General features: G+C 45.4%; 2 protein-coding genes across 2 annotated transcripts in view; both read left to right on the forward strand.

Annotated features, from left to right (window-relative positions):
- Positions 1–1,752: 1,752 nt before the first annotated feature.
- Positions 1,753–8,853, forward strand: LOC307078893 (extracellular matrix protein 2). The gene is made up of 7 exons (XM_079740903.1): positions 1,753–1,878; positions 2,502–2,614; positions 3,636–3,771; positions 3,929–4,086; positions 4,176–4,315; positions 6,875–7,201; positions 8,250–8,853. The coding sequence occupies exons 1-7, from the start codon at positions 1,818–1,820 to the stop codon at positions 8,428–8,430; spliced, it is 1,116 nt and encodes a 371-aa protein (XP_079597029.1). The 5' UTR covers positions 1,753–1,817; the 3' UTR covers positions 8,431–8,853.
- A 6,184-nt stretch (positions 8,854–15,037) lies between these two features.
- Positions 15,038–15,728, forward strand: part of bgnb (biglycan b) — a 12,843-nt gene continuing 12,152 nt past the window's right edge. Inside the window, exon 1 of the mRNA XM_079742227.1 lies at positions 15,038–15,248. The gene's annotated coding sequence lies outside the window, so the exon portion shown is untranslated. The remainder of the gene's footprint in view (positions 15,249–15,728) is intronic.

A 15,728-nucleotide genomic window follows, 5' to 3' on the forward strand; every position in this document is an offset into this window, starting at 1 on the left:
CCAAGTCGAACCTGCGGTCAAGGAAGGTAAACACAAAAAAGTCCACCTCGGTTGGTATGTCCGAGTGCTGTGCCTGTCCACAGTCTGACAAGCGCATGTCATGAGCACTATTGTGTTGGAGACAACTCCTACCTTGACCGCACTTGTGTCAATGTGAATACATCTCTACACCCCCCACCTCCTCCACCCTCATGCTGGGTTCTTCCATACGGCGTAAAGGGCGGGAGGAAGAGGTGTGGTCGTGGGGAAGCTCGTGTTTACATTGTGTTGTCATTTTTTTTTCCCTTTTCTAACCTTGCTACCTCCTACTTACCCTTTCCAAGATTTCTGTGTTCTCTCTATTTTCAGATGCCTTTCAGCCAGGCAGGTGCTGTCTAAAGAAGAGAACTCATAAATTCCTACTTTGACTTTGACTCTTTCAAACCAAGTCCTTGTATTCACAAGGCTCCGATGTTGGTGCCAGGGTGTAAGACATGGACCTGCTGCCTTTCTCTCGCTGTTCTGGTACTGTCTGTACGTCATACGGATGGATCCGCTGGCCCACCTGGGCCAAACGTGTTAGAAATTGAAGCGGCCCCCCTACCTCTAGTGATGCCTAGAATATGGGACGGTCAGCAGTCAACCATTCCGCCTTCTAACGGTACGTTGATTTGATCAAGTTCAGGTCCTTCATTTGTGTTTCAGCTCTCCACTGGGCCCCTCTGGGATTCCTATGACCTATCCATTGAATGTGTACTTTGGCTATGTGTTGATTTAATTTGATAGCAAAGAATATGACAAATACATTAATGAATGAAATTAATTATTGTCACTAATATTCATATGGATTTAAATGAATAGATGTTTAAAAACCTGGTGTATTTCACTGGGCAAATAAGGGTATGCCATTGAAATGTGTAATGTTTCTCCCTGATTGGCAGCTGTGAATGTAGAAAATAGTGGACATGACCATACCCAAACTGGGGCAGAGGCGAAGGCGGAAGGAGCACCACTTGGGATGGACCTCCAAAAGCTGGAGGAGCGCAGGAAGAAGAGAGGAGCCTGGGGCATGAGGAGACACGCTGCTACTGTTGAGGCCACTGCATACAGACTGGTCAGGAAATCACACTTGCAATATTATTGTCAGTGAGATATAAATCAGCCTGAGGATATTTTTCAACGTAAACTTCTTATTAAAGTATTCGGTCGTTTAATTTTCTGTTTGAATGTCTCAAACATCTCACTGCTTTTTTAACCATAGCTATGAAGTCAGCGGAGATAATAAGCGTTGACTCTTTCTTGGTGGCTCTTTCTTGTGGTTCTAGGCGGGACTGGGGCGACCCCTAGCGGGCTGGAAGAGGCACAACAGTAAGAATCAGCTAACAGGGGCCCTGATGTCTGTACTAAAGGAGCTTCATACAGAAAAAAACAGGCTGCTGGACGCAGAACAAAACACAAAGGGCAAGAATGGAGAGGAAGAGGAAGAGGATGATGATGACGATGAGGAGGATGACGACGACGACGAGGAGGAGGAGGAGGAAGAGGAAGAAGAGGTTTGGTTTCTTGCAATGAACTAAAAAACAAAGGGCAGAGCCACATATTCATTATACCGTTTTTTAAGAAGTATTCTTATTATTAATGAGGATATTTTTGGCTGATCTATTCTCTGACAGGGAGAAGAAGGACAGGAGGAGGAGGAGGAGGAAGGGGAGGAGGAGGAGGAGGAGGAGGAGGAGGAGGAAGGGACTGAGGTCCCCTCCAATATGACTCTGGCAGGCTTCAATAGCTCTCTCCCTGAAGCGTGTCAGCCTACCAATGGAATCATCAGCTGCAGGGGGATGGGCCTGACGTACCTGCCAATCATCTCTGACCTGGAGGTCACACAGCTAGACCTGGCAGGTGTGTGTGTGTGTGTGTGTGTGTGTTTGTTTCTCTAGGTGTGTGTGTGTGTGTGTGTGTGTGTGTGTGTGTGTGTGTGTGTGTGTGTGTGTGTGTGTGTGTGTGTGTGTATGTGTGTGTGTGTGTGTGTGTGTTCGTGCGTGCATGCGTGCGTGTGTGTGTGTGTGTATGAGTATGTGTCTGTGTGTACACATGTGTGTGTCCATGAATGTACATGCACAGCAGATGACAGCAAATACAATATGTTATGCATATTTAAACTGCACATTGTACGGTTTACTATGCCTATGCCCCAACAAGTGGGGGCAGGATATATATATATATATATATATATATATATATATATATACTTTAGTAGCTTGGGTGTTTGACTTCCAGCTGAATTTTCCTGGGTTTAAACCCCAATTCACTTTTAAACCAGTAGACGTCGTTAGCTAAGATGTCTGCAGATTAAATATGTATTGACATGTATATCTGAAACAGAAAATCCTGGTCGCAAGTCGCTTTAAATAAATTCATCGTTTAGTGTAATTGATGTATGATGATGATGCTGATAATGCTGAAAATGAAGATGACGATGATGCCGACCCCATTGGGACGGGCTCCCCCTGTTGTCCATCCAGAGAACAACATCAGCCACGTGGCCCCGGTAGCCCTCTCCGGTCTAAGGCTGGAGACGTTGGACCTGGCCAGCAACACGCTTGGGGATGAGTCACTCGGCCCGGATGCTCTGACCGTAAGACCCAGCCCTGCCACCCTGCTCTGCTTATTTCACTGAACCTCCTGTCAAACCGCTAACTAGTGACTTCACTGCGCCAGTCCCAACATATCTGTCGGACTTATATTCATGTTCAGACTGCGTGGCCTTTGTTTTGCTCTCTTTTCCGTTTTTTACGTTGTTTTGTGTGTCTGTAATTCTGCCTCAACCGCCTGGGTTCATGCATACTACTCGGCTCGGCTGGCTGGGGGCTGGGGCCAGTGGTTCTGAAACGGTTTTCGATTTTTCTTTACACAACTTTATGGAGAAACCAACCAGCACAGGATTTGATGGCGTTAAACGTGATAAAAAAAAGTATCCATATAAAGATATGCCCATTCATTAGATTGTATTCATTATAAATAGGGCAATAAAAAAAAGTGCTGTATTTTATGTGTGATTTCCATAGCAGCTCTGTGAGACCGGTTTAGGAAGAATTGCTAAGAATGTCCCCATGCTGGCAGACTGAGGATGACCACAGGGGCCCTCCGACCACAAGGGCCAAATCCAGACTCCCACCGCAGATCCTCACCCACACTCTCAAATCAGCCGCTCTCCCAGGCTAGCCATTGGCTGCGTTGGCCCTGGGGGGACACAGCTGTAGCCAATGGGCCCAAGATGAAAAAGGCGAATTATTTTAAGAAAAATGAATATATGTATATTTTGTCTTTTAATGGTGTGCTCATTTCCGAGTAATGACAGAGGGCTGGTGAACTGGATTGAGGCATACCGGTTGAGATCTGGCCAAATGGCTTTTAATGGCACACATGCACCACACCAGCAGCCAATAAAGGCACACATATAATAAAACAATTACCCCGAAATACTGGATTGATGGTCAAAGAAAGACACCAGTTTATCACTCAGTAGTCCGGAGAAATCACATGACCCCGTCGTGGCGATTCTTGTGTTAGCCAGTGCGAATGGACTGGAAAATATCCCCTTTGCATCTGTGTCTTACTTTCCATTGAATTGTCGTCCATGCTGTGTTGCGTCTCAGAACCTGACCTCTCTGAGGAAGCTGAACCTGGACGGGAACCAGATCACCAGGGTACCGGCCGCCCTGCCGCCCTCACTGGTGGAGCTGAAGATGAACCGCAACGCGCTGAACGCCCTCGACCCTCACTCCTTTACTGGTACTGCGTGTGGGTGTGCTTCTGTGTGTGCGTGCTTGCGCTTATTGTTTGTATATTGTGTCATTGTCATGAGTGGAAGAACGATAGAAGAAACTGAAACTGATTGAAGAAACTAATCAGAGATATATTCATCTTCTATTCTGACCCCTCCGTCTAGGTTTGGGGAATCTAGTTTCTCTTGAGTTGCGGGACAATTCCCTGGACGACAGCACTGTGTCTCCCTCAGCTTTCGAAGCGCTAGAGAGCGTTCGGGAGTTGCATCTGGATGGAAACCGTCTGCACTCCATTCCATGGGGCCTGCCCAACACAGTACAGGTCAGTCCGATGTTCATCCAGACAGTCTCCTCTGTGTCCTTTTATTCTGTCTCTGACCTGCTGTGAATCATCTGTGTGTGTTTCTGAAGGTCCTGGGCCTCAGCAACAATCTCCTTGAGGGAGTGTCGACGGAGGCCCTGAGTGGGTGTGTACATTTAAAAAAGCTGGATCTGAGTCGTAACCAGCTGCGCGATGAAGCTATCGCTAGCAAAGCCTGGATCAAACTCACGTAAGTCTCCATTCAATACTATTGACGAAACGTTGATCCACCATTTTATCTATTATCTATCCATCCATTGACCTATCCATCCATCCATCCGTCCACCAACCTAACCATAATTTCCCCCTGCGGGTCCTGCTATCCCTCCACTCAACAGCAGAGGGGGTACTCTGTGTGTCAAACACATCTTATTTCTCTCTTTGAGAATTGACAGGGGAATTTGTCTCCTTGGGAGCCACAGAAAAAGTTTCAAGGTGTGCGGGCATGGGAGGGAGTGATGGTTACTTATACATAGCTATCATCTTATAACTTGTATAACTATATTGTATTGGACCTTTTGTTGACACTTTCATCCAAAAAATCCTACAATACCCTTAGTTCATATGTTCGTTCGTTATAATGGGTGGGGATGGACTCGGTACCCTGGCAGTGTTAAATGTTCTACTGTTCCACACTTTGACTGGGGACTCCTGACCCCCTGTCACTCAAACCTATACAACGAGCTAGCCTTACCACATGGTGAGCTTATTAGCCACCCTGTAATCTAAAGAGAAGTTTAAAAGAGCTTGAGAAGACCGCAGATTTTGATAAAGTAGCAAACACCTAAAGCTTGACTTCAATCCAACACACTAAATTCACACATTTGATGAGCAGACAGGACAGGAAAGGCTAAATAGACACCAACAAGACCCAAAGGGGCCCAGTGCCAGTCAAACGGTCACAATGGGCTTCGCAGGACATCAAACCTGTAATTAGATTAACTCAATAGTGCCACTTGGGTTGGATTCCCTGTTGAGGTTCTTTTTCTCAAATGCAATATTACTGAGTTTCTATAGCGGTCTGTCCGTGTCTATGTCTGTATCTTCATGTCTTTGTTGGTATGTCTACTTTGAATGTATGAGGACGGTTGTACATGTCATGTTTGTAGGGTATTCGTGGATACTTTACGTGTGTTATATAACCAAAGTAGCATCAACTGTCTGCCCTTACAGGCAGAACTTATTGCTTGGTTGCTTGTATCTCTATGCACCTAGGTCCATGGTATGCACACAGGTCTGCACGTGACTCGTTTGCACACACGCACACATACGCACGTACTCACACTCACACGCACACACACACACACACCTACAACTACACCTACACACATGCACACACACACACACACACACACACACACACACACACACACACACACACACACACACACACACACACACACACACACACACACACACGCACGCACACACACACACACACACACACACACACACACACACACACACACACACACACACTCCAAAAAAAAAGAGCTAGAATATGATCAATTACTATTAGTAATTTAGTACTAAAATGTGTCTTTAGTACAAAATAATCAAATAACCAATACACATAGGTCAGAATGGGTGTGAATATGTATATCCATGTATTCCTGTAGATCAATGTGTTAATGTGTGTTTTGGTAACACCTGACATTGTTCGCCCTCACCCAGTTCAGTTCAAACATCGGAGCATTCATGTGCTCATTCAAATTGTGGGGCACGTTGGGAGAATAAATCCTGTAGTTTTGCACCATCAACCAAATTACTCTTGTTGTTTAATGAGTCACGAGTGCAACATATGTGTCTTTATGGCCAAAGCGTGGCTACAAAGTAAAACCCTATGAGTGTTGAATTATTATATCAGACTCCAGACTTCCTCTGTGCTAAAGAATACAGCTCATTAAGTGACTGTATGAGGTGCGACAGAGGGGATTAAACATCAGACAATCACATTCTACACCTTCTATACAAACTCGTTAACTCTTAACTTTAATGCTTAGCGTTCACTTCATAACCTCTCCGTACTCCCAGCGCTGGGCCCTCCATCTTATTGCACTGTGAGTTCATTGGCGTCACTTGTCCCTGAGTAGTAATTGGATCGGCGTGTGTGTGTGTGTGTGTGTGTGTGTGTGTGTGTGTGTGTGTGTGTGTGTGTGTGTGTGTGTGTGTGTGTGTGTGCAGAGTACCACCGGGGTTTGGATAAGAGTGTCCTGCCCTGCTGTGTTCTCTAACCAACAGCAGCTGCCTGGCTCCTCGTGGGCATCCCCAGAGCTCTAGCGCACGCTCCAACAATTTAAACTAACTTCACGGCAGTTCCTGCACTCTCTAACTTAAAATCCTGATGTTTTCTTGGCTCCTGAGTAATACCAAATTGCCATCATCACTTCCAATTCGCTTTGATTTCAGCATTGCATTTCCTCCCCTTCTTGCTTGCGATCTCCCAAGGCCCGCACTCTCGCTGTGCCTTGTTGGCACCTCAGTCCTCCCTCGTCCACCCCCCACCAGCTGCCCCAGGCTGCGCTGCACTAAACCAGATCACATTTTGTACAAGTGGTTTCACGTAATGAAATATAAACTATATCGACGAGGCACCACATGTTGATAATAACCCACCAGGATCCTAATGAGTTCCGAGCACATTACGCAACTGAACTGGATTTCTGTTCTCTGCACTGGGAGACCTATCACTGGGAGCGCTTTATCTGGGTCTCAACAAGTGATCTTTCAATGTTTTCCTGTTTTCCAGTGCCCTGGAATCATTGGATTTGTCCTTTAACCACCTGGGTTCGATACCCGAGAACCTGCCCCGCTCCCTTCTGCATCTAACCATCCAGCACAACACCCTGCGTCACATCCCTGGCTTCTCGTTCCGCCACCTACGACCGGGTCTCCGCACACTGCGTCTGTCCCACAACGCGCTGGGCGATAAGGGCGTCGCGCACGACTCTTTTGTGGGAGCGTACCGCTCGCTGACTGAGCTCCACCTAGACGACAACGGGCTCACGGTGGTGCCGCTCAGCGTTCGGCAGTTTAAAAACCTCCAGGCCCTGCGGCTGGATGGCAACCACATCAGGTAGGTACTGGGCTAAGCTAGCCCCCTTCTGAGCCATGCAAGGCTACCATTATTGGATTATGTAGACTTGGGCCTAATCCAGTAGACTTGGAAAAGACGAACTGTAGAACCACAGCCAACTCAGTAAATGAAGTCCTGTCTTTGGTGCCTAGGGCCTAGGACACAAACAAATACAATGATTCCCCACAAAGCCTTTTTTTCTCAAAAAAACGAATGTACTGAAACTTAATATTCCGGCCTATTTATGCGATAAAATCGGACTTTGCGGAGTCAGAACCGCACAGAGCCCCAAATATATATGCAATATAAAAGGACCACTGTTTCCCTCATGCCTGGGAAACAAGGGCCCAATTAGGGCTCTGCGCACATAATCTCAGACTAATTACTCAATCACCGAGCTGGACTTGGCCTTATGCCCAGAATATCTAAAACACTCACATCCAGGTGCACTATTTCATGTATTCTACCAAATATGTTACTGCAAAATATCATCTAAGATAGAAATGCAAATAGAGATGCACCAATTTGGGGGGAATTTCAGAGAGATAAAACTAATAATAAGCATGCATATGGTATTACATCTTGGGGGAGTATTGCAGCTCTTTCTGAGCATAAAACACAAGTAATGCAAAACACACAACGCAAATGAAACGAGTTAGCCAGTTTCACTCACTCTCCATTTCTCTTAAGCTAATTGTGTTCTGTATATATCATGTAGTTGAGCTATTGTTTTGCGTATATCTCATGTTGTTGAGCTAGTTGTGTTGCGTATATATCATGTTGTTGAGCTAGTTTTGTTGCGTATATATCATGTTGTTGAGCTAGTTGTGTCGTGTATATATAATGTTGTTCAGCTAGTTGATTGTTGTTGCGTGTATATATATATATATATATACATACGCACAATGCAACCAGCATGATATATATATATATATATATATATATATATATATATATATCATGCTGGTTGCATTGTGCGTATGTCACGTGTTGCTGAGTGGTGTCGTGCATGCATAAAGTGGTGCACATGTGGTTGTGTAACCCCCAGGACGGTGAAGCGGTGGGCTCTGTGTCCTCCACGTAACGCGGGCTCCAGCCTGACCTCGCTCCACCTGGAGAACAACCTGCTGAGGGAGGACCGCCTCCCCCCCAAGGCCTTCTCCTGCCTCCCGGACCCCCAGGGGCTGGTCCTGCAGCCACAGAGGGCCCCCACGCCAGACCTATTATAGGCTCAGTATATCACAACCTTAAGGCTGCTGAGACATGCTTCTGTATCTGTGAGTCTGCATGCACGTGTGTCACGGATTCTTGAGAGCTGGGACAAGCCAGGCGTGTTTTGGAGAGCCCTAATAATGTTAGCAATAGTAACAGGGGGCCGGCCGATGTTAGCTCGACCACTGATACATATCACCTTCCAGCCACGTTATGCACCCAGTCGTACTAAACACAGTTTTTCCCGAAATGCCAAGGGTCAACTGGAAAGAAAATGCAACCCCCTCCACAGAATGGCGATCTTTGTGACGTAGTCTATGGGCGGATGCTGACTATGATTTGGTTAGCATCCAGTCCTCCTTCTACCGAAACACGATTTCTGTGAGCTGTGTATGTCAGCTATCCAAGTGGTCAACAATCAAAACAACCCCAAAATCTCCCTGTCCTGATAAACAGCCACAGAATCTCTACTTCATCATCCAATGCTGTACTCTGAGCTCTGCATTCATCTTGTCTGCTTAGCTTGTTCCATTTCTCAAGAATCAGTGGTGTGTGTGTGTGTGTGTGTGTGTGTGTGTGTGTGTGTGTGTGTGTGTGTGTGTGTGTGTTTTGTGTGCAGACATGTGCATAGGTGTCAGTCAAGACACATGTAATGTTAACATACTCTGCAAAGAATGTGTGCAAAAGCGTGTTTTAGCATTCTTTTGGCAATGCAGGTTTATTTATACATCGCCACCATTCAAAGTGCTTTTTTAGGTAGGAAATCACATTTTAGTTTTTTTTTTGTTAATATATATATATACTGCTGCTTTCACATCTGTATCCTACTCAGAATTAAATTAGAATACACACCCTTGTCTCTTTGAATTTCATTCTCCTGTATTTGTATCCTGGGATTTGAAAAGAAAGAAAATTATTGTCCAATATTACTGTCCCTTCTTTTGTTCTGATTATCAAATCAGACGTTTCCACAATATGATTGCTTATATTAAAAATATATCATGTTTTTAAAGTAGATAGTCCAGGGATTTCAGCTCTCAAGCTGTGTTACTCTCCTATAACATGAATGGATGGCCTGGATGGCTGTTCGGTCCAGGGCATGTGGAGGTGGTTTTTGGGGTATGTGGAGGTGGTTTTCTGGGGGTGTGGAGGTGGTTTCTGGGCATGTGGAGGTGGTACTCCTGGGACATTTTTGTGGATAAGTGGATGTCTGGGTTGATAAATGAGTAACAGGATGTGCAAATAGCTGACAACACAGGATGTTAAGGCAAGGAAATAAAACTTAATTAAGTTAAGTCATCTACTTAATGAGTAAGACCAATAGAATGAGAGACTATTTAAGTCATCTAAATCAGCAAACACTAATAGAATGAGAGACTGTTTAAGTCATCTAAATCAGCAAGGACTTATAGAATGAGAGACTATTCAAGTCATTTCATAAATCAGTAAGGACTCATACAATGAGAGACTATTTAAGTAATCTAGTAAATCAGTCAGGACTAATAGAAGATATTCAATTAATCTAAATCAGTAAGGACTAATAGAATGAGAAACTATTCAAGTCATCTAAATCAGTAAGGATTAATATAACGAGAAATATTCAAGTAATCTACTAAATCAGTAAGTAATTAAGATAGGAGTGTCACTCATAGATGGGGTATGTGTGCAATTATGTGTGTTTGTATATGTGTGTTCTGCTGTGTGGGCTTGCATATATGAGTGCTTGTGTCTAAGTTTGTGTATATGTGTGTACTTTTGTGTGTGTGTGTGTTTGTGTGTGTGTGTGTGTGTGTGTGTGTGCGTGAATGTCTGTGTTTCTGCATTCATGTGTTTATTTGCAAGGCTGTATGTGGTGTGTGTCTCAGTGTGCATGTGTATGGGATGATGATTACAGTGTGTGTGGTGCACAGCAGTTAGGTTGGGTAAATGTGATGATTTGGCTGAGTGACATGGAAACAGCAGGCAGGAGGTTGATGGGAAGCAGAGAATAGAGTCAGGAGGGCCGTGGCTAGACGTTCCCATGAACCATTTAACCCAGTGATTGCTCTCACAGAGACAGTACACGAGATACAACCACCCAGGTAAGGATAGCATCCTCTATATAATGTCAACTGCAAGTCCGGTCAGTTAAAAGCACAAAGAGGACCAGCGAGTAAGCCCTGGGTTGAGCTGAGATAAAGTGGATAGAGAGAGAGGGGAGGGAGAGAGAGAAGAAATGAGAGAGAGAGGGAAGAGAGAGGGAGGTAGAGAGAAGGGAGGGAGAGAGAAGAAGAGAGGGAGAAGGGACAGAGAGGGCAGGGAGAGAGAGGGGAGGAAGAGAGAGCGGGAGAGATAGGGGAGGGAGCTAAAGAGATGGAAGGGAGAGAGTGGTTAAGCAGAGGAGAGGAAGCAGAGAGCTGGAGTGCGTTCAGAGATCTCTCTGAGACGCGGCTGCGGTCTCCTGCCAGACGTTTTCACACAGTGACTCCACGTCTCCCAATGTTCCCCCCAGCCTCTCTAGTTCTCCCCAGCACATCCGTCCCCTCACTCACGCTTCTCTCTCCGCGTGCCCCCTGCTGCACCCTCCTTTATTTCCCCCTGCCTCTTACCCAACACTTTGAGACAATGCTCCATTCTTCTGCGCAGAGCTGCCTAGCAAGCTCTCTCAGTAATGTGGGTGGGATGCTCACAAGAGCGATTAGTGTATTGGTATGTGTCTTAATGGTCTGTGCATGTGTGTTAGTCGCCTTGTGTGTGAGTAGACATGTGTGTATGTGTGTGGGTAGGGTATGTGTGTGATTGGATATGTGTGTGAGTGGGTATGTATGTGAGTGGGATTGGGTTTGTGTGAGTGGGCATTTGTGTGAGTGGGTTTGTGTGAGTGCACATGTTGGTGTGTTTTGTTTCAGAGTTTGTGTCAATGTTTTACTGCTTATGTTGGTGTGTGTGTGTGTGTGTGTGTGTGTGCTTATTTTAAGTTTTTGTGTTACTGCATATGTTACGTTGTATGTATGTGTGTATTTAAGTATATGTTTTCTGTGTGTTTAAGGGTCACTATACACTATGGAATATGTGCTTGTGGTTTTTGCATAGCATGTGTGAGTGTGTGTGTGTTTGTGTCTGTGTCGCTGAGGCCTATAGTGGTGCAGCCACATCCACACTGGAGTCAAAATAACACTTATCTTATTTCATAGCAGACTGGACCTTATGCAATTCTTCAGATGAGAAAGACAATGTTTATTTTCTGGACAGTTCATTGCATATGTATGCAAAGTATCTTCTCAGGTATACGCTGTGGGGATATAGGGCAGAAAAAGGATTGCTTTTTATATAGTGGCGAGCTCAGCCTGGTTGGTATGAGTGTCAACCGAAAGCATTGGTCCACAGGAAGAATTGTCCAAGACGGAGGAGGGAGGGAGGGAGGGATTGCAGACGAGAGAGAGTGAGCAAGCGAGAGAGAGAGAGAGAGAGAGAGAGAGAGAGAGAGAGAGAGAGCGCAAGTGAGAGAGCAAGTGAGACAGAGAAGGGGGGAGGGGCAAGGAGGAGGAGAATGAAACAAGATAATAAACTAATGAAGTGGTGGTGGTGGAAAGTAGAACGGAATGATTCAGAAACAAACAAAACAAAATGAAGACAAAGGAACACACACAAACATTCTTCACTTTCCCTCCATGGACGTGTAATCACACATTAGTCATGCACATATGGCGCAGTTGCTTTAATAGTACAGTCCTGTATAGAGACAGCAGTAGCAGCAGCACGAGGGGTCTAAGGTACTGCTGTGTGCACATCTCCGCAGCTGAACTTGCACATACATGCAGTACTGTAAGTGCACCTGTTCTTGTCTTCACAAAAGGGTTGCTTAATCATCCTTCTATGTGAGTGAGGCCCCAGGGATACGGATGTTTCCCACTCTTGACTGCATTATACACATGCATATTCTTATATATTTGGATATAGGGTCCATGTAGGAGTGTGTGTGGATGATGGCCGGTTTAAGCAGCCTCACCTGGCGGAGTCTGATTGATTGGACTCTGGGGCTGGCTGAGGCTGCACACCTGTTGCACATTGAGTAATCAGTGTGCACAGGTTAACCAGCCATCTGCACGTGAACTCGAGTGATCTCCTGCGAGGCTGTGTTCATTAACTACAACTACAACTTTAACCATAAACCGGTTTTAACACCAACCCCCAGTGCATGGGTGATTTAGGTTTGGAGGAGCCCAGAATCGTCCCTTAGTTGGAGTGTGGCAGCCAGCTAGGTGGAGAGTAGCAAGGACATTTTCTACAGTCCATGTTAAGTTAAAATAAAGTCCCTTGCCTGGCAATGTCTTATTTGTACAGAAAGAGTCGCGGCCTATTGGTTGTAGCTTGAGCTGTATTAGAGAGCCCTCACACTTTTATTCACCCAGATAGTGGCTGTCACCCCCGGCGACAGCCACTTCCTGTGTTTGTTATTGGAAGAACAGAGCACTGGCTGATCAAATAAAAGCCCCAGACACACACAGAGCAGGACCTGGGGGAGTATAACAATGACCAATCAAAATAAGTAAAGGCGTTAGTTTGGAGAGCAGAAGGAGGATGAGGAGGAGAAGAAGGGGGGAGGAGATGAGGAGGAGAGAGGTGGAGGACAATAGGGGGGGGAGGAGGAGGAGAAGAGGGGGGGGAGGGGTGGAGAGGAGAGAGGTGGAGGAGATAGTTGAGGAGAAGAGGGGGGGTGGAGAGGAGAGAGGTGGAGGAGATAGTTGAGGAGAAGAGGGGGGGTGGAGAGGAGAGAGGTGGAGGAGATAGTTGAGGAGAAGAGGGGGTGGAGAGGAGAGAGGTGGAGGAGATAGTTGAGGAGAAGAGGGGGGGTGGAGAGGAGAGAGGTGGAGGAGAATAGGGGGGGAGAAGAGGGGGGGGTGGAGAGGAGAGAGGTGGAGGAGATAGTTGAGGAGAAGAGGGGGGGTGGAGAGGAGAGAGGTGGAGGAGATAGTTGAGGAGAAGAGGGGGGGTGGAGAGGAGAGAGGTGGAGGAGATAGTTGAGGAGAAGAGGGGGTGGAGAGGAGAGAGGTGGAGGAGAATAGGGGGGGAGGAGAGAGGCGGAGGTGAAGAGGATGAGAGGGAGGAGAAGAGGAAGGGAGGGAGAGGAGAATGATGAAGAGGAGAGGGAAAAGCAGGAAGGGGACGAGGAAGAAGGTAGAGAAGGAGGAGATGAGGGAGAACGAGAAAGAGGTATGGCAGATGATGAATAAGTTATAATATGAGACAGATCCCAATGGAAAAACAAAAGGTCCGGTTGCAATGAAAGGAGCTCAGGAATCGCAGTTCATTCTAGAATATCTAAGAGACTTCCCATCCTCCATCAGCCCAGAATATTGTCCTAAGCAGTCTGACAGACGATAATAGATGCAGGAAAAAAGTCCAGTTCAACATAACTATACATAGCGCTTTAAAAATATAAGCAGTATTTTTCCATTTGTTCGTTTTTTTTTTTACAGCCGTAGAGCCACACACAATATGTGTGTCATGTCTGTGTGGACGCACTAAACACATACACTACTGCACATGAACACACACACGTGCCTGCATGCACACACACACACACACACACACACACACACACACACACACACACACACACACACACACACACACACACACACACTTTTAAGTAGCACCCTAGCACACTAACGAATAGGCATTTTAATCTGTGGAGACACTTACTTTAGGTTAGACACACGTAGGATAAAAAGAGTTTAATTTGAATGCCAAGCCCTCAAGTTACAGCCCAACACCATAATCAACCTAACCGCGGAGAGAGAGAGAGAGAGAGAGAGAGAGAGAGAGAGAGAGAGAGAGAGAGAGACTGAGAGAGACTGAGAGAGACGGTTAGACACAATTATGCAGGTACAGAAGAGCAGTTTAAATCGACATCAGTCGTTTTGAGACATAAGAATCAAAATAGCAAGAGATGAAAGGACTAGATGTGTTTAATAGGATACCAATCCGTCACCTCTGATGAACCCTGCTGGCTCTATGGATGAAAGCGCTCTATCATGCCCTGATAACAGATTTGAAGTAAGCATTGATGTGAAAAAAACGAAATGGCAAAAAATATTTCTCAAAGGTCTACATTTAAGTTAAGTTAAGGTATCCTTTATTGTCCCTTTTTGGGGGAAATTCTTTCTTTGAAACTTTTTGTTTGTGTAAAGCTATTTATGAGATAATATTATATAAAATGTGTTTATTTTTTACTTTTATTTCAGTCGGTAATTTCGGTCCAATGGACCCCCGAAATGACAGAGAAGATGCTTTCCAAGAACCCAACGGCAGCAGACGCCAGGTGTATCCATGATGAGGCGTTTCAACGACTCGTCAAACGGTGCACGCCGAGAATGCGCAATTTCATATCCTCGGGTGCAATTTTCACTTCCAACCAAGCACTGCTGTAGGATGGACGAATTGACGCGCAATTTAATTTTAACGTGTGTGTCTGTGTGCGTGCGTGTGCGTCTGTGCGCGTTTGTGTGTGCGTCTGTCTGCGAACAGCATGTGTGCATGCTAATTTAGAGAGAAGGAGGCTGCTTGTGAAGTTCATGGTGTCCCCCCCCCCCCCCTCCATCACGCCAAACTCTCAGTGGCTTTCCTTCGTGTGGACTGAATTGTCCACAGTGGCACAGAGACACGCTGGTTTATGATCTTCTGGGGGCTGGATGTCTGTGGACCGGAGGCGAACACAGCACGTTTCTCCAGAAGTAATGAACGTGAAGTCGTCCCGAGGATAATCTCATCTAGATTGGGGGAATAGAGTCCGTCAACAACATTTTTTTTCGGGTGAAATTTGGAATTATTTATATATTTTTTTCGGACACAGGTAGGAAATATCAGCCATGTCACTTTGTTTTATATAGTTCTCTTATTTTGTGAATTTCTTCACGCTTTTGTCCTAATCAAAGATGGTTAAAGAACTTGCTGGGTTAGGCCTTTTTTTATTGAACATTGCCGAGTATGCTATTTAAATAAAGTAGGCCTAGTCTACATATTTACATGTTGCATTTGTTAACATTTAGATTTTTGTGTGACTTTAATTAATTAATGAAATCCAGTAGATGCAATAAACGAACCTGTTGCACCGTCTGCTGCACGGTCCGTCTGATGCTGTGATTGAGTTTTAACCCCAGATACCCAGTAGATGGCGCAAGAGCAAGCAATCTCTCCGATGATTAAATAAGCATTGGGCATGACTTGAAAAGCAGACTAAAACCCTATGTTTTACTCATTTTCTTCTCATCGCAAAGTTCTATTTTCATCAAACCAAGCATTTAAATGCATTCCGATGCAAGCCTATTGTCAA

The sequence above is a fragment of the Pollachius pollachius genome (genome assembly GCF_949987615.1).
Source record: "Pollachius pollachius genome assembly, chromosome: 8".
NCBI lineage: Eukaryota > Metazoa > Chordata > Actinopteri > Gadiformes > Gadidae > Pollachius > Pollachius pollachius.